The sequence below is a fragment of the Seriola dumerili genome, unplaced genomic scaffold (assembly GCF_002260705.1).
Source record: "Seriola dumerili isolate Sdu_G_001 unplaced genomic scaffold, Sdu_1.0 BDQW01000138.1, whole genome shotgun sequence".
Lineage (NCBI taxonomy): Eukaryota > Metazoa > Chordata > Actinopteri > Carangiformes > Carangidae > Seriola > Seriola dumerili.
The window spans coordinates 5,688,410-5,707,923 of record NW_019174393.1 but is presented as its reverse complement, the minus strand read 5'-3'; the positions used below and the strand labels follow the sequence as shown (position 1 = coordinate 5,707,923).

Genomic DNA, 19,514 nt, shown 5'->3' with positions numbered 1-19,514 from the left:
AGAAACAGGACTCAAGTACAGGCAACATGCTTGATTTTTCACAGAGAAGATAGCAAGAAAGAGACAAGAAAATAGCCAATTCAGCCGTGTTCGAATAGAGCAACAAGCTGAAAATTTGAGCAATCCCATTTCTCTCTTTGCCCTCAATCTCAACAGGACAGGCACTGCAAGAAAATCCCTTACACTCAAGTCCATAGTGAAGCCTGGGAGGAGCCCAAATGTGGAAATGAAACTAATCCAGCAATGTGACAACAGGTTTAACTACCTGATCTGTTGATGGTATCCTCGCTCCTCGTCCTCAGCCCTGGAAGAGGCTTTAAAAAGCGGCAGAAAAGGCTTCATACAGTGCGATATGTGCAGTCCGTCCAACAAACAAACACACTCAGTCTTCATTCATTTCCCTCCCTCTACCCTTCACCCTCCTTCCCTCTCTATCTTTTGGGGCAGAGATAGGACACAGAGAAACTTGTGTCTGAGCTGAACAGGAAGAGAGCAGACAAACAGAGGCCTCCTCTGGCCACTAATTAGCAGGTCCTATGCAGCGCCCGTCCAACTGCAGAGGCCAGATTAAAAGTTTTAGTGTGTATGTGAGCATGCGACGGTGCCTGCAAACGTGACAGAAGGATTGTATGTAACGGTGTGTGATTTTATCTGTGGAATAATGCAGTGTAGTGTTTGAATGTGTCTGTCTGATACAGTTAACATGTGGGCTCATGTGAGAGCTAATGTGCTTGCTTCCTTGTCTGTGTAAGAGCTCAATATGTGCACATAACTGAATCTGCTAGAGTTATATACAGTACTCTGTGTGTGTGTGTGTGCGTGTGCGTGTGCATGTGCATGTGTGTGTGTGTGTGTGTGTGTGTGTGTGTGTGTGTGCAAAGCTGATAACACAAATAGGAAATATGTTATTGCTGTGGTCACATCCGAGGAACTTCTATCTTAATCCTGTGACTCTCTCTTCCTCTGTCCGTGTCCGTTTAACTCTATACTGTACAAGTCACAACCCAACCCGCTTCCCCATACACTGTACACAGAGTTCATAGGCCATCAGATATGAATAGAGGCTATAATTTGCTGGTATTTCCTCATGGAGGCTATTTGATTAGAGAGAAAAGGGAGGGCTGGACATCAGAGAGGACAATGGACCCTCTGAGGGCCTCATTGAGGGGAGAGATGGAGGGAGGTGCAGTCATGGGAGGACAGTAGTGGAGAGGCATACTGACCAAAAACAGGAGATGGAAAATCAAGAAAGATTGCCGCAATTAAAAAATCAAAACAAAAATCAGAGTCCACGTCTCAACTCAAGGCAACATGCACAAAAACACACAATCTTTCTGAGAGCGAGATAAAGAGATTAATATCAATCTCATGGCATGTGTTAATTAACCTAGCTTAGCTTTAAAAGTGGGAGCAGAGTGAAACTGCAAGCTTGGCTCTTCAGAAAGTGAAAAAAGACTAAAGACTCTACAGCCATGCTAACTCCTCTGTGAGGCTATATTTAGGCATAGCGGTGTTATGAACTGAATGCTAATGTCAGGATGCTAACCTGCTCACGATGACAACACAACAAGGTCAAGCAGGAATAAGGTTTACCCTGTTACCATTTTCACCATCTCAAATCAATAGTTTGCCCAATACTTCAATGCAGCGTCACTGACTCTGTTGCAGTTTGCCAGATACTGTTAGAGAGCACAGGTCTCTGTCTTTGCACAGGCACCAATTTGTGTAATCTGGCAGATCTCACGGTTACAACATGGTCTTTGGGATGCTGTGCACAGCTTTGTGCCTGGCTGTTTTTTGCCAGGAAATTGTTGATTTAATCCTCCCTATTTAGCCTACTTTAGAGATCTAGAGAGAGCAGTTTGTTGATCTACATGAGAAGTGAGACAGAGGGAGCTAAGTGTGAAACTGGGAAACAGAGAAAGAGAGGGGAGAAGAGAGAGAAAGAAAAAGAGATAGTGAGACAGAAAGGTGCAGGCTGGACAGAGCAGGGACTGCCTTGCAGAATCCATAGCTGGCTAATCCCACAAAAATCAGCAAGCTGAGCCACCCATGGGACACCGACAGTCGCTCCTCAGAAAATAACACCCTTCACATTCCCCATGATGGCTGCTGTATTGAGCAAAGCTCAAACTGTGGCTTCCCCTGGCTCCATGCTTAATCCCACAGACACGGCAACCAGCCACAGCAAGAGGCTGCTGACAGAGAGCCACTGCTGTGTGACCGAACATTTACTGTGTTTAACTGCCTAACAACTTCAGAAGATTTTTTTTTTGTATTTAATAAACATAATGAATATTTGGACCAACAGGCTGAGCTGACATGAGCACTCTAAGACAAGGAAGCATTCCACTCCCAGCCTCATCTATGCCATGAGAAATGTTACCGCCTCTAGTTCAAAAAGTTCAAGGTATGCATTCTTACCATGCGCTTAACTTGTGAGAACTTTTTAAGCATCATACATTTCTACAATTTCTGCAATAGCAGATCGATTAGAACTCATTTTGATCCAGATTTCATATCTTCATTTATCAAAGTATTTCTGTTCATGTTGCAAGAACACAGTGTTTATTACAGTGTATCCTGTATGCTTGACTTTCAGGCAGCTACAGGATATTTATACTACACATTGTATTTTTATATTTTTCAATTGTTTCCATAAAAAGAATAAAAATAACAATATAATGAAATAAAATTGGACTCAGTGACTCACTTGTGCTGAATCCCTTGTTCTTTGTGTACCTGGCAGTACATTGAGTGGTGGCTCACAGTGCTAAAAACGACTTCCTATTTATTACGTTTATGGGTACTCAGCTTTTTATATCTCAATCATGATACAGAGAATTGCTTTAGAGGTTGTTTACTACTCCCATCGGCTTCACATCAACCTTTAACACACACACACACACACGCACACGGATGCACCAGTAGCACAGCATGCTGATCTGCCCTTTGTTTGGATGGGCATTGTTTTGTGGTTAGTACATGTTGTGATGGGGCTATAGGTTCCGTGACTGTAATTTGTTTGATGAAGTAAAAAAAAAAAACACATCTAAAAACATCAAAACCCCATCATGCTTTCCTTATAAAAATCATACATTTCAAACTGCTCTTATGAGGTTAAACTACCATCTGTAAGGACGCTATAAGTCACCTGTAAATGTTCACTACAGCCAGGGAAAGAAATAATGTTCAAAAGAAAGAAAAATGAGAAGGTGAACAAAAAAAGAGACACAAAGAGGAGAGCGAAGTGGAACATTAGACCCCAAATTATCTGTCACAAAGTCAAAGTCTTCTTGAGAAATCCACTAAACACAGGTCTGTGGCATTAAACTGCCACTCAGAAACACGTCTAGTGATTCAAGAAACTGCTTGTGACTTTCAGTCTCTTCATTTATACCTGCTGAGGTCTCCACGTACCGTCTTTAAATACATTTATTCACTTTCTTGCTGAGAGTAAGATGAGAAAATCGATACCACCATGTAGCTTCATATCTTATCATTTTGTGTGCGGCCATTTTATGCCTTTATTATTATTTGATAGGACAGAGAAGAGTGACTGGAAATGTGATAGAGAGAAAGGGAATGACATGCAGCAAAGAGTCTGGCCGGTCGGGAGTCAAACTGGGAACTCGCCTGCTCAGACCATTTGCACCCACATGGTATGACACTTGGCTATCAGGTCGCCCTGTAGCTTCATATTTACCATACTGTCCTCTCATCCCAAAATGTCCCAACATTTTCAGCTGCTTTAACAGTTATCTGCTCTGTTTCAGTTATTCATAATCTCAACTACAGATGAAATTAAATGTATTGCTCACTCTACAGTAACATTACTTCAAAGTGCTGTTACCTCAGTATCTTTCAACGAAGTTCATTACTATGTTAGAAATGTAGAAATCACTGAAGATGACAAAAACCTGTTACAATAAGCTGCTTTTTCAAATCTGTCTTTCCATAAATGTGTTGCCAGAAGGAAAATGAGGAGGAGAAACAGCAGCTTGGTTTGGACACACATAAGCACAAAATAATTGCACACATAGAACCACTCTATTGGCTTTTCTGAAGCATTGTAGGATTGAATGCCTTGCTAAATGGCACCCAAACCCTAGTACTATATAGTACTAGTAATGTCGGATGCATTTTTTCTTGTTAGTGGTTTCTCTTTATTGTAGCTCCTATTCCTCATTCTCCAATCTTGTCTCCCTTTTCCTGTTTACCTCAAGGACAACGAGATATCCGACCTCCAGCAGGAAGTCAAACTACACAAACACACAGAATACCTGCATGTACACAAGGGCAGCATGTGTGTGTGTATGTATGTGTTTAAGGTAGTGAGACAGGTAGACAGTCTGTAGCTGCAGCACTAACTCCAAGCACAGAGCTGCATCACATCCCACAGAGAGACGAGGAGCAGAGAGAGAAAAGGAATTTACTTTGTATTTTAAGCTAATAAAACAAAGAGAAAAAAATGCTTGATTCACAATATATGAAACTAAAAAACATATTTGTTCAACTCAACTAGGACTGCAACAAACAGTTATCTGAAATATCTGGTGATTATTTTCTTGTTTGGTTGATAAAATATCAGAAAGAGAAAGAGAAAGAATCTTATTTTCCTAGAGCCAAAATAGCTCATTTTATCCAACCTTCAGTCCACAGATAATCAATTTACGATAATATGTGACAAAGTAAAAGCGTAGAATCCTCACATACAGTATGAGAAGCTGAAACCAGTGAATGTCTGGCATCTTTGCTTGAAAAATGACTGAAATGAAATAATCAATTATCCAAATAGTTGTTATTTATTTTTTCATTGATCAAAAAAATAATCAAATAATAATTTCGGCTCTAGTCTCAGCTGTTATCTGAAAAACTTGATTTGCCAGTTTTCTTTACAAAAACTGACATCTCCTTAGGCATGGTTTTGTATCAAACAGTCTGACACCTTAATGTCTGAAGCTACAGCCCACAGCCGTTTCTTTTAACTTATCTACAAACAGCTATTTAAACTATTCCTTTAAATATATCATGGCATTGTTACAGCACAACTCTCAACAATATTGAACTATTTAAATAAAACAAAACAAAGTTGTTACAGAATTTGAAAACTTGTGATCAAACTCAGCTGTTTAATATACAGATGGGTCCAAAGGTCTCAGACTTCTGAAACCCACTGTAAAAAATCCAAAAACCCCACCCATTGTCCACAGAGCACCTTCAGTTCCTCATTTAAAGGCTTATAAAGCTCTCCACCAAATCCCTGCCCTCTCAGACACACCTGCCTTTGATGTTCCTTAACATCTGCAAGAGCCCTCATGGGTTTCTGATCTTAACCTGTGCCAGCACGACACAGACCTGCTCCCTCTGAACACCTTAAGACTGCTGAGGCTGAGAACATTAAAGGTCAGCAGCCACCAAAAAAAAAAAAAAGGAAAGGAAAGGAAAGGAAAGGAAAACAGAGCTGGAGAAAAAAGTCATAGCTAAGTCTGAGAGAGAGAGTGGGGGAAGAGAAAGATGGAGAAAAAACAGGAAGGAAGAAGAGAAGGTGCTGAAAGGAAGAGAAGCTCAGAGACTCAGTCAGGAAACGCTGACGTGTGCAAGTGTGTTTGTGTGTGTGTGTGTGTGTGCGCAGCACTGTGACGCACCTGTGCTGATGGTGACTGAGATTTGTCAATGGTGGACATCCCACGCCTTACATCTCATGAATTTCTGTGTTGCCTGGCAACCCTGCCAACCTCGTCATCTGTATCTTTTTTTTTTTTGCATTTGTTCATTATCTTTCTCCTTTTTCGTTCTCTCTATTTTACTTTCACGGTTTCCACAAGTGAAACCTTGACTTTAAAAACTTCTTTTATTAAAGTCAACATCGTAGAGGAAACCTCCTCCACAAACACTTTAGCATCACTTGGTGGTCACATGGCAATGGTGGGAGGACACCCGTGGCTGGCAATGAAAATTCACAATAGCGGCAGCTTCCTAATACAGGTATGTATGCCCGTATGCATGCACACACATGCACGCACGAGCACACACACACACACACACACACACACACACACACACACACACACACACACACACACACGTGACATGCTAAATTCATTAGCTTTAAAAAAAAGTGCACCACTTCTGTTTTTCTTCATTATGTAATTCAAACTACAGTCTCAATCACGTGTGCCGTCTACACACAGACACACGATAACGTCACTAATAGCATTCAAGTAATTTGTGCAAGCACCTGCTCAGCCATGTGCACTCACACAGACATACCCAAAACAAATACAGAAGCTTCATCAGCCTGAGCCTTTTTCAGTTAAGACAAAAATACTAATTTCAGCCCAAACACTATGGTATTTTAAAGTGCCTGAGAATTTGGTTTCATATCTTAAAGATGCTATAATCAATATTTTTATATTAACAAAGGATCAAATCACTATGTGTGTGTGAAAGGGGATCACACTTGGTGGTGACACCAGTGAATTATCACCCAACACTGCAGTTCACTGAGATTTTTAGCATCTTTTAGCTCAGTTTTCATTTAACAACCTACAATTTTACTGTAAAAAAAAAAAAAAAAAAAAAAAAAAAAAAAACCCACTTTGCGCTACCTGATCAGCATCAAACAGACAAACAGTTAGTTAAAAGTTAAAAAAGGGGGGATTATTGAACTTATATTCCCCAGTTGGACACAAACACAACCCCAAATAATGTTAATAATATAAAAATGTTGCTTAATGACCTTATCAACATATAGAAGACAAACATCTTAGAAATTATTTCATACGATCACATTCAAAAACTGAGCTACCTCATCAGGACCGGGTGGGTGTAGTTTGATCAGATCTGATTGACGGCAGAGAACCATCTAACTATTGAACTAACTATGTTTGAAGAATGATCATCAGAGCCCATTAATTATAATGCTGGAGCCTTAAATTCTGGTGAACATTTTTTTCTCTCACATTTTTCCAACTGAGACAAACACGTTCAGAAAATCCAATAAGTGAAATAACAAAACTTATCCTAACTTTTTGATAAAAAATATGTATTTATGCAGGACACTGTAGTAAAAAAAACTCAGTCTGACCTGCTGCTTAAAGGTGAAAATCTAAAGGTTTTGGTAGCAGAATCTTTTCTCTATGACTTGTTAGTCAGTCCAGTTCTTTGACTGACAGACTTGAGTGACAGCTGAACAAACTCAGCATTCAGACAATCAATACAAAGGTTAACACTCTTCTGCAGAAACATAAAGTGAAAGAAAAATGAGGCAGAGAGCGAGAGAGGTGTGATATAAAACAAGCTGAAGAAGAATAAGGTTGACAGATCTCTTGTGGGATGATGAGAGGAAAGGACGAGATGGACATGAAGGTAACAACTGAAGCCCAAAAATGTTTGCAGCAAAAAAATGTTTCACTCGGTCCATTCATCCTCAGAGAGGATGCACAGGCTTCTGTCTTTATGTTAACTCTGTTTATTCACAATTACAGAGGACAAATTAGCATGGTGCTAACTTAATTATACAATAACAACTCAATTTCTGTTTCCTCCCCCATTCTGTTCCTTCCTTCTCATATCATCTTCTATAAAAACACACACACACACACACACACACACACACACACACACACACAAACCCACCCACACTAACTCAAGATGACACGCCAAATTCAGACACACATTTGTAGTGAAACACACAAAGCTATTGCCACCAAATATGCTGTATATACCAACAAGCTTACAGGCATACTCAAACATTTAATATACACAAAGGTTCTTTTTTTCTATGCACCAACAACTTAGTGCACACAAATAAACACGCGCGCGCACACACACACACACACACACACACACACACACACACACACACACACACACACACACACACACACACACACTCATCCAGGTGCAAACCTCTCCAGGCAGTGTGCCAGTCAGGCAGGCAGGCTGCCAGTATACAAGACAGAGGGTCTGTTGTGTTGTAAATGTCAGCTGTCCTGCTGTTTGAGCCAACACGCACCTCACCGCTAAAGACTCATCTGCACACATTTAACCACACTTATATACACAGCTAGAAGGGCTGAGGGGGCAGGAAGGAAGAAGGAAAGATGGAGTAGGGATACTAGGAAGTCGAACAGAGTTTGGATTAAGCTTGCTTTTCTAGAGTTTTGGCTAAACATCCAGCAGGAAACGTCACACATCTGGCAGGGAGATGTAACAGGTGAGGATTCCTAGTCCAGCAGGTCTGGAGTACCCAGGAGAAAGAGCTGACCATGACAAGATATTATATTCCAAACAGAGTTAGTTATGTTTTTTTTCCTTTTGGTTAATAAAAAAAGAATTTCATTTGAACTTTGAGGTGATGGAGAAAATAAACACATACTGTAATAGTACACGCAGTATTCCATTGCCTTTCAATCTCCTGTGTAGGTTAGTGATTTTTAACATCAGACTGGGCCAATAGAAGTCCATAAGAATGATATATTATTTAATAGCAGACAGCCTTAACTGATTTACAGACTTGAAATAAGAACAGAATTTAAATATATAAAAATAAAAACATAATAATGACTAACAAAGACTACAGAAATAGTTATGATTCAAATGGTAAAAGGAAAAACAACAGATGTACAAAATGTGTACATACACATTGCTAAACAAGCAGTGAGTAACAGGACTTAGGTTTCTTTCTGTGGGTGGATAAATGAGCATAGTTAACATAATTTTTTGATTTGGGCAAAGAAGGGAAATAAATGGAGCTGAAAAGAATGAGCTTGGGACACTCATGTTGCAGCCTCAATTAAATTTAGGTTCATAAAATAGGTAGATTTTATCCTTTTAAGTACAATTTACCCCTGTAGGCAGTAAGCTCATAAATATGTTTGAGACTGTACATTTTTCCACAGCTTTTTGTCAATGCCATTTTTCTGTACCCTTGAAATACTGTAGAGTAATCAATATTGTCTCCTACACTAGTTTAATTTGTACATTTGTATTTATTTCTCTGGTTTTAAATTGGTAGATGCACATGATACTTTGTAATTGTTGGATAATGTGCATACAGTAGACAAAGTAACAACTACAGTCATATCAACATGAAGACAGCCTGCACTCATATACCCATTGTAATTAACTTGTCTATTGAAGCTGTCAAATGCTCTGTCTGTGCTGCAGATGTACGGTGCTGTAAGGAATACTGTGTGCTCACATGTTGTTGTTGAGATCAGAGATCAGATACCAGATATCAGCTCTCAATATAGTTTGTGCATGCATCACAGTATCACATGAGTTTTCTGACAGAACAATCAATGTTGGTACTAGTCCTCTAAGAGATATGATAATAGTCAAATGCGAGAGCAAGAAAGAGACAGATACTGAACTGATTCAGAGTATGCAGAGCGGCCAGGAGAGCCAGTCTCTCTAGTGACGGCTCATTCACTGCGTTCCCACGGTAACCAGTGAAAGTATTCACTCAGAACAATAGCAATATCACTAGCCTGTAATTTCACTGTAGTGAATAAGTGTGTATGCATGTACTGTATGTGTGCTGCGTTACTCTCTACACCATGTGACAAACTTAATTTGCATTCTTAAAGTATTTAGACCACTTCATTTTTTCACATTTTGTTATGTTGCAGCCTTAGGCTAAAATCCTTTTGGTTATTTTTTTCCTCATCAGTCTACACTCAATATCCCATAATGACCAAACAGTATTTTAGAAGTTTTGCAAATTTACTAAAAAGGAAAAACTGAAATATCACATTGACACAAATATTCAGACCCTTAACTCAGTAATTAGGTGAAGCACTTTTGGCAGCGATTACAGCCTTGAGTCTTCTTGGGTATGACAGAACAAGCTTTGCACACCTGAATTTGGGGGATTTTCTGCCATTTCTCTCTGCAGATCCTCTCAAGCTCTGTCGGGTTAGATGAGGACTGTCGGTGGACAGGCATTTTCAGGTCTCTCTATAGATGTTCGATTGGGTTCAAGTCAGGGCCCTAGCTGGTGTTGTATTTTCTGTGTGCTTAGGGACATTGTCCTGTTGGAGAGTGAACCTTCGGCCCAGTCTCCCCTGATTGCTCCATATGACTGGGTGGCCTGGTTGTTCCAAACTTCTTCCATTTAAGAATTATGTCAGAGGCCACTGTGCTCTTCAATACAGCAGAACATTTTTTGTAGCCGACCCCAGATGCAAAGACACAGTGTCTGAGCTCTGCATGTAAACAGGTGTGTGCCTTTCTAAATTAATATGCAATCAATTGAATTTACCACAAATGGACTCCAATCAAGGTGTAAACATCTAAGAGATGACCAAGAGAAATTTGAGGCACCTGAGCTAGATTTCAAGTGATTGTGAGGTATTGAGTATAGCTTGATGAGGGAAAAATGAATTTAAATGATTTTAACATAAGGCTGCAACATAATAAAATCTGAAAAGTGGGTCTGAATACTGAATACACTGTGGGCTATTTGTTGTTTATGAAGTGATATGATGTAATATAAGTTCCATTATGTGGATACTGAAAATATGTTATAATGCAAATTAGCAGTGAAAATAATCTCTGTAATTTAAGTGACCCTTGCCCAATTACAATAGGTTAATTCAGACTGCATGTATGCATGTGTGTGAATGTGCATGTACCTGCGAGAGGCTGGAGAATCCCAGGTTGCGGCACCCATTGCAGGGTGTCAGGGCCTCCCAGAATCCAGTGGGGCCACAACTCTTGTCTGCCTCATCTTCCTCCAGTGCTGGAGCAAGAGGCGGGGTCGGCCGCTGTGTGTTCAAATGCAGAAAACAAGTCAATTCCCAGAACTCCAACAAAGCAATCGAGTAACAGTTAGGAGTTCAAGGGTCAGAGGATACATGTGCCTTATAAACTTAATCTGTGCTTTCATTAAGAGCTTAAAAGAGAGATCCTAAGTTTATGTATACAGTTAGAGAAAGAGAGATTTAAGGACAGAAGGCAAAGTGAAGTTCTTTTTACACATCAAATATTTTTTACATTAACAATGCATTAAATAACTATATGTAATTTGAAAGTTGCTTGTAGTGATTAATTATTACCACACAGAATTATGACCAAATCTACAGTAGCATTACCTACTTTACACTACCTGCTGAGCAGGTTAGCCACAGGAGCAAGTGGACATAGTCAAGGATTTAGCAGCTAAAGACAATTTTTTTCAGGAGTTGGTGCAGACCAAAAAAACGCTCAATGATAGTGCATACTGGACTGTCAGGCATACACAAACATGACTCCAGATTAATGCTAATGTTGTTTCATGTCTGGTGGATGTGTAAGTAAGCAACTGTTTGCCTAAACATTTGCTATATTAACTTTATAAGGTGATATTAGGTCAGTATTGTATTTATAGTTCGAGCTGGCCCAAAGAAGATGCCGAAAAGATGCATCATATACACAAAAAAATAAATATCTTCCATCGTTTCTTTTAATACTTAAGTTATTCCAAATGCAAAGAAAAACATTTCATTTTCAGCATGAATCTCCCTTTTTTGAGTTTTTCTTTCTTTTTTTTCCTTTTTTTTTAATTTTAAGACAATTCCTGATGTGACCAGTGGCCGTCATTTAATTCAAGTAGAAAAACCTCCACATTACTGCTTTGGGCCACACAGAAAAGGGTTAACCCAAAAGAAGGAAGGTGCAGAAACAGCAAAACAACTTTAACGCACACACATGCACACTGTGTCCTTTCCTGGGGCACTTTGGCTCCCAGGAGGCAGGTGTGTGGATGAGCTCTGTCCCATGAATGTCAGAGGGCAGATACAGCCCACCTGATATCTCAGTGAACCATATGATGCAGCAGAGGACACAGGTCACAGCAGATTACATAGACAGAGCAATATCACCGCAGGAGGAGCAGAGACACGGTGGCAAGGGAGCTGCCAGGGAGCTGAGGGAGGTCTGATGTAAAGAGGGAAAGGATTAAGAAAGGAAGGAATTTGGAGGACATGCTAAAGACAGGAGGACATGCTCAAAGAAAAGGCTTAAGCAGGAGGAAAACTAAGGAATAAAGCTGAGAGATGTTGCAGAGGAAGGAGGGACAGATGGGAAGAGCAAAAGAAAGGCAGCAAGACTGGAGATGGAGGCACAAAATGAAGCTGAAACCAAAAGGTCACCAATCGTGCCAGACTGCAAAGGGGCCTCGACAACACTGGAATATTGATAGATGTAAAATGGACTGCAGTCTTTACATACACATACTGCGCTGTATGCATGAACAAAAGACAGACACGTCCTCTCATTACAGTAAAAAATCAGATATCAGCCTTTGTTCAATAGAAAGAACACTACATTAATTATTCAGTACTGAGGCCTGCATAACTGATCAATATTACATTAGCTGTCTATGGGAAACCCTTGAAGGGATAAATTACTACTTTGGGAATTTCTTCTACTTAACTACATTAAGATATGTTTTTTTATGTCTGTGTGTGCATTTTGAAGGCTTGTTAACAAGTTGGCGTATTTCAGTTGATGTAGGAAACCAAACGTGGCAATGTTGGTTGGTTAGTTAGTTAGTTGGTTGGTTAGTTAGTTGGTTGGTTCAGACTGAATTGTCTCTACAATATGAAATTTAGTTGAACCAGAGAATGAATCAGGTGATAACCATTCACTTTTCCTCTATTACTTCCTGCAGGTTTACATTTTTGATTCAGAGTGAAATGTCTTGACAAGAGTTAAATTGATTTTATCTACTGCCATAATTAGATCAACATGTTCATATTTAGTGCTAATTAGCAAATATTAGCATGCTATTGATACGGAAAAAATTAGTGAAATACTACCTGCTAGTCCTCAGTATGTTAGCCTTGTTCCTGTGAGCATGTTACCATGCCAATGTTAACATGTAGCTCAAAGCAAAGCAGTACCTATTTACCGCATCACAGAGTTGCTAGCATTGCTGCAGGTTGTAAATCTAAAAATCTAGTTTCATGTTTTAATATTCAAAAAAGGAAAAAAATAATTTAATGCAATTTCACTGAAAACAATAAGTTCTACACATTTTAACTGAATGTGTAAATTTGTTTTTCAGTCTAAATGCTGCTTCAGAGACATTAACAGTTTCAAAGTTCAAATAGTGAATGTTTCCAAGTCAGTTCCCACAATATCAATTGACAAGTAAAAATGGCAAACATTCATTGATTCCAGATTTTCAAATATGATATTTTCCACCTTCCTCTTCTATATATTGCTGTAAATTAAATGTCCTCTGGGTTTGGAACAAAACAAGCTATTTGAAGACCTTGTGCAATGGAAAATTGTAATGTGTATTTTTCTCTATTTCCTGACATTTTATAGACTAAACAATTGATAAATTGCACAAATGATTACATTCAATTCTATTTAACAGCAGAAAGTACTGCCAGTGTCAATAAACCAGCTGCATTGGCATTCAGAAACACATTTGATCTAACCCTCATGAGTACACACATAGTATGTGCTCATCTGAATATAGGACACGCACACACACAAACATGAATTTCCATTATTGCTTGGTTTACACACAGTGGGTACACCAAGGTAACTGTGAGAAGGCTGTATTCTTCATGTGTGTCTGTGAGTGCATGTGTCCATGTGTGTGTGTGTGCGCATGTCCTGTCCTGCATGTTTTATTCATGTGTAATAGACACATCGAATCACAGGCTAATGGCTCCAGCCACATGCACAGACACAGTGAATGTCAGTAATGGAATACAAATTGGTACTTATAGAGAGAGAGGGACACAAGATGGATTGAGATAATTACACTTTAAGTGAGCAAAGGTGTGCATGCTCAATGTACATGCAAAACATATCTCAGCCTGCTTTCATATTGAGCTTATTATAGAAATGGAAAAGATAATGAGCTATTGATCAGTCTCACAATATTGTTCGGTGAGGTATTTGTAAGGTCTGTGTGAGTGCGTGTTGCTGTTGTTGAGCGAGGAGGAGAGAAATGGAAAGAAAAACAGACATGCCACAATAAGCAAGCAAGAAAGAAGCACAGACACAGTAAATCCTTTAGATGCTTCTCAATATGTGTGCGGTCTAAAGGCTCAGGTGGGAGGTCAGTGTGATAGATGACCTCTGTGTGCTGTGGAGCATCTGACTTCCTGCACAGTGGATTTTAAAAAGCCCAGAGCCTCGGCATCATGCTGTGCTGGCTATTAGAAATAAACCGCAGCTGTGATTCTCTGGTCAGCTAATACTGATAAAAGTCAGCTATCTTCTACAAAATGAACTTCAAAAATTACGGTCTGATCAGGTTCCCTCTCTCTATGTGGGATTTAGGGAGTGGAGAGAAACAAAGTGAATATTTGAACAAGTGAACGACACACCACTAACAGTATTTCAAATTGGAAGAATCAAGGTCAAGAAAAAAAAACATGTCTGCAGGCTGTAAAAGGCTGTTTGAACAATAAACAATAAACAATAATTACAATTCTCAGCATATCCATGCAAACAACCATCAGCAGCAGATGTGTTTCAGTAACATCAAGTGAATACTGAATTGGACAAGCCAACTTGGTGGCATCAGTCTATCTGATACTGCCCTCTGTTGTCAAGATAGACAAAGTACAAGCATCTATTAAAGTAAGGAAAATTCCCTCACATGCCTACAGTACTGTCACTCATTTGGACCCTTTGTAGTGTGATGACACGCCTAACAAACTACATATATAAGTTTATGAAGGCTTTTAGGCAAACAGTAGTAGAAGTAGAAATAGATCATTTGTGTGTTTGTCTACAAAGTATTTCTTTACTTTTGTGCAGCTATATTAAAATTACTTGCCAATAAATGTAATGTAGAATGACTTCTGTGCTTTTTAAACTGCAATTATTTTCTGGGCATCTTAATCCGTTCACAGCCAACAATATAGTGTTGACAAAGGTCTTCAGCTTGGCAAGGATAAGGGACATTGCTATTCATGCTTTGTGTTTTTGGATGAAATTCCACATTTACAATTGAGTACAAGCAAATGAGAGCAAGTGCAATATATGATCTATGATATATATATATATATATATATATATATATATATAACTGCGCACACCTCATTTTCTAGATAATCTGCTTCTGGTATTGTATCAGCATAACAATTTCCTTGAACCTTCAGATTGTTTTCTCCAATCGTGCGGAACCCAAAGATACTGAATGTATAATGATATAAAACTGAGATATAAAGCAGCAAATCTTTACATTTGAAAAGCTGGAACCAGTGAATGTTTGGCATTTTTATTTGATTAATGATTACTGACTCAGGAATGAACTAATTATCAAAATTAGTGTTCATTATTTAATCACTTACTCAACTAACTAAACCATTTTGGCAAAACTTCTAACTACTGTCTGAAGTGATGAGTTGGAATATTAAGTGAACATAGAGCTGCTTAAGTAACTGAACATCCAATAACAACAACAACTAAGAAATGTGTCTTAATGAGGAGCACCTGAACACATTTCTCCAACAGACCAAACTTCAAACACATGCACAAGTCCTCTGTCATAACTGTGTGCTGTACCTTGCTGACTCGAGTCAGGGTGCCATTGGGTCGATCCGGGTGATCTTCGTCAGAGAGCCGCCCGCTCCCAAAGCTGTCCATGGAGTGGGAGGAGATGGTGTGGCAGAGCTCCTCGAAGGAGTAGTCCCTGTCCCGGCACTTTTTAATCTCATGGAGCAGTTTTGACAGCTCACTTGTCACAGCATCATCTGAGGGAAGAAGGGTAATATATCGCAGCATCAGTATAAAGCCAGTTCCTATTACTGCTGGTACAAAAGTGATAAAATAAACTTATATAACTGACAAATGTATATCCCATTCCTTATACATTGTGACGTTTATTTGTTTGAATTTTTAAGCAACAAAACAGACTGTACAGTTCAAAGGAGATTAAAATATATTAGATTCCTCTATCCCGTTTCCCTGATTTAATGCTAGAATCAACCTTTGGCAAAAAGCAGAGACAGAACTAATGGCTGCAAAACACTTCCTCCATCTCCCTTCTGCATTGCTAATGCATTCAAAGTCGCATTCAGGCACATTCTGAGGAGCAAACTGTGCTAATCACTTTCTCTCGTCTCCTTCCAAGAGTCTCCGAGGTAATCAAGGTAATTATGGTATCTGCTGACAGTAGATGAGAGAGGAGACCGGATCAGCTGGAGCTCAGCTTGTTGCAATGGTGCATTCATAACACAGGTGGCAGCGCTGGACAGGGAAAGTGCACGACTGTTTGGAAAAGCAGTAATGTTTTTCTCCACTGAAGGAGCTGCTCTCCATGGCTGCATTTATATTGCATTGTTTGCCCATATTGCAAAAATGTAAACAATTGTTCATAACAGGTTTACAGCTATAGTTTTTTTTTTTTTTTTTTTTTTTTTTTTTAAAAAGATCCTCTGGCCTGCTGGGTTTTCCTTTACTTATGTGAATGAATTTTTTATGCAGATTCTTTTAGAGATGTTGAGGAATATTTTAAAGCATATTCTGAACCTCATGCAAAATGTATTTTCTCCTGTAGAGGTTGTTTTTTCTCTCTGATGCTGGTTTCTGTCCCTTCTGTTCGACTGAAACCTTTCTGGTCAGAAGAAATGTCTCTTTAGAAACCTTATATTGCATTAAGCCATTTGATTGCATTGTGTATGTGTGTGTGTGTACTCACTCTTATGTCTGAGGGAGGGAGAGGCAGAGGGCGAGGGGACAGAGGTTCGAGGTGCTGGGATGGGACACTTGCGAACAGGCTCCTCAACGATACTCCTCTTCTCCATCTCATCCATCATATACTCTACAGAGACATGGAGACAAGGGGGTAGGATGGGATGAGAATGTGGGGGATGAGATGTGATGAAAGACAAGAAAGAGCAGGCAAAGAGTTGGAAATGTGTTGGGAAACCAGGAAGAAAGTGGAGAAAGAGCCACAGGCCAGAAGAAAAGTTTGGAGGAAATGATGGCAGTGGGATGGTGGGCGAGGGGGAGGAGAGGAAAAGCATTTCAGAGGCATTTTACTGGATCAATATAATAGCACAGCCATCAACATAGTGAACAGATTGTGCTGCATTCAACTCGCACTTTTCATCGCACCACAAATTCACTTCACAGCCTCTACTAATAGAGCACTTTGCTGTTCATAAAAGCAAAACAGAAGAATTATGTGGGAAGAAAAAGAGGAGGAGGAAGGAGGAAGAGGACGACGAAGAGAGAAAGCAGGTTCAGGTTTGGGGGCATCAACACTGGCTAATAAATTTGCTTAAGTGAGGCATTAGGAGCTGAAAACACACAAACACGCTGCTTACACAGTGAAATCATGTGACAGCTTCCCTGCAGTCCTAACGAGGAACCCTGTTAATGTCAGGAAAGTCTGTGTGTGTGAGTGTATGTGTGTGCATTTCTACTACTATGAATCCTGGTATTCAGCTCAGTGATTATGATACACAACTACATTTGCATACAATTATACTGAGTATGGGAATGTGTATCAGAGTCAGAGAGGAAGGATTAGAGTGACAGTTTTATTCCTCTGTACTCATACATCAGCAGATTCTTCATAAACAGAACACATTCAGCTTGGTGTCTAAGTATTACAGTTAAGCTACTATACAGCTCTTTGGTACATAACCAGTTGCTGCTGGGCAGTAAAAAAGTGAACTGTTAATGAATTCGAACAGAAGGATGAATCATGCGCTGTAAATTAAATGAGAATCTATTCATAACGAGGTGCCTGTGGCAACCACAAAGCCCCTCAGCTGGTACAATTGAGTAAATGACAGGTCTTTTGCTCTTTGTGTGTGTATGTGTGTCCTTTTCCATCTCCTCTCCAACAGGAAATGGCATGCAGCTGATCTTTTCACCAAGTCACAGCTGTGTCCTTTTTCTCCCTCTCTCTCTGTCTCTTTTTCTTTCTTCCTCTCTCTCACACACATTTTCATTCCCCTGTTTATACTGAAGTCTAAATCTCTGTCTCCAGCTCTGGTTTACTGGGATGAGACTTTGATGGAAGCTATTTCTGACCGATATCTCCTATCAGGTGTTTTCACTGATTCTTTTCACCTTTACTTGCAAAATTGCAGTGTTAACTGCATATTTTCAAATATTCTATTTCGGAAAAAGGCACAAGATTTTATTGCACTGCTCAGGATATGAGCAGCAGAATCAAAATGAAGCTTTAAGTTCCATTGGCAGCCATCATATACTCTACAGAGACATGGGGGCTGACAGATGGTTTTACCTCATTTTTTGGACTACAATATACCAGATTATTTCAGCGCTAAACGGGAAACTGGAATCCCCAATTACACAAAATTACACAATACACAAAATTTCCTTGCCTGTTGCATCACTGTGTTTTCCCTGGTTTCACATCAGCTTTATGTCTGTTATTTTCTAACTGTGGCCAATTTGTAACTGTAACAGTCAACACCCACCCCATGTGTCTAACCCATCTTGTAGTGTTTTGATGTGTATGATGTGTGTTGCCCTGTACGAGATTGGTTCCATCTGCTGAGGCGTTGCCCATACCCGCTTCCCACTTCCTGTCTGACGAGCCGAGGATCCTGATTGGAGCAGCACCCGGTCCGACTCTCAAATCCAGAGGATGCAACTGGTTTACAAAAGCTTGGCCAGCTTGACAGTCATGCAGCTGGGATTCTCAGCTCGCCAACATGCCTCTTGTTATTGTTTCACACTGGTAGATGTTAATTGCTGTGAAACTAGTATTGAGGCACATGGAACTGGGCCAGGTATAGTTTCAGTCACTAATTGTGAACACTCAAAATTCCCTTGGTAAGGGATACTATGAGCTTCTTTTGGTTTTCACAAGTGTTTTATTTCTATTTTAGCTTTTCCTTAGGAAAAGCTACTTGTAGCACTTATCTTTATTTGGTTATATTTATTCCTTCATTTTGAATAGCATCCACAAGACCTGTTTTTCTTGTAGTTGCCTCACAGTTGTTTGTTTGTGTCAATTATCTAAGCTCCTTGTGAATAAATAACTTTATTTTACCAAACACACCTGGTCTTATGTTGCTTCTCTTTCCCCTAACGAGCTGGGTCGTCACAGTAACATTCCTGGAATTCAGTATATGTTCCCCTTTCTGTCTTTGCCTCCTTGTTAAGACAGATTCACTGTTTTTTGGGTTTTTTTTTTTTTAGCTCTGACATATTCTCCTCATCCCTCCATTTCCGTCTGCCTTTCTCTCATGCTCTTTAAATCATCTGTAAGTATGTGCCTTACATACACCCACAGATTACACAAGGACAGATAGTGAAGGCCTCTAAGCCACAGATTACAGCGTTCATTCTGAGCCTGATAATCACATCAGGACAACACTGTCTTTAAAAGGTACAACGTGGAGAATCTTTGGGTCCCCAGGGACTGCACAGCCAACTCACACTAACAATCATTGGTCACCCACAAAACACATTGCAGTAAACATGGCAGGTAAAAAAACTAAGATGAGAAAGACTGAGGGAAGAAAATTAAAATGATGAAATGTTAAAATTATACATATTTTTCA

The 19,514-nt window shown here is 39.6% G+C and overlaps 1 protein-coding gene across 1 annotated transcript in view; it reads right to left on the bottom strand.

Moving 5' to 3' along the window:
- anks1b (ankyrin repeat and sterile alpha motif domain containing 1B) overlaps window positions 1–19,514 on the bottom strand; it is a 228,075-nt gene that overhangs the window by 127,688 nt on the left and 80,873 nt on the right. Inside the window, exons 8-11 of the mRNA XM_022749064.1 lie at window positions 16,664–16,786; window positions 15,538–15,716; window positions 11,726–11,759; window positions 10,644–10,750 (exon numbers count right to left, since the gene is read on the bottom strand). Of these exons, the coding sequence (XP_022604785.1) occupies window positions 10,644–10,750; window positions 11,726–11,759; window positions 15,538–15,716; window positions 16,664–16,786 (443 nt within the window). The remainder of the gene's footprint in view (window positions 1–10,643; window positions 10,751–11,725; window positions 11,760–15,537; window positions 15,717–16,663; window positions 16,787–19,514) is intronic.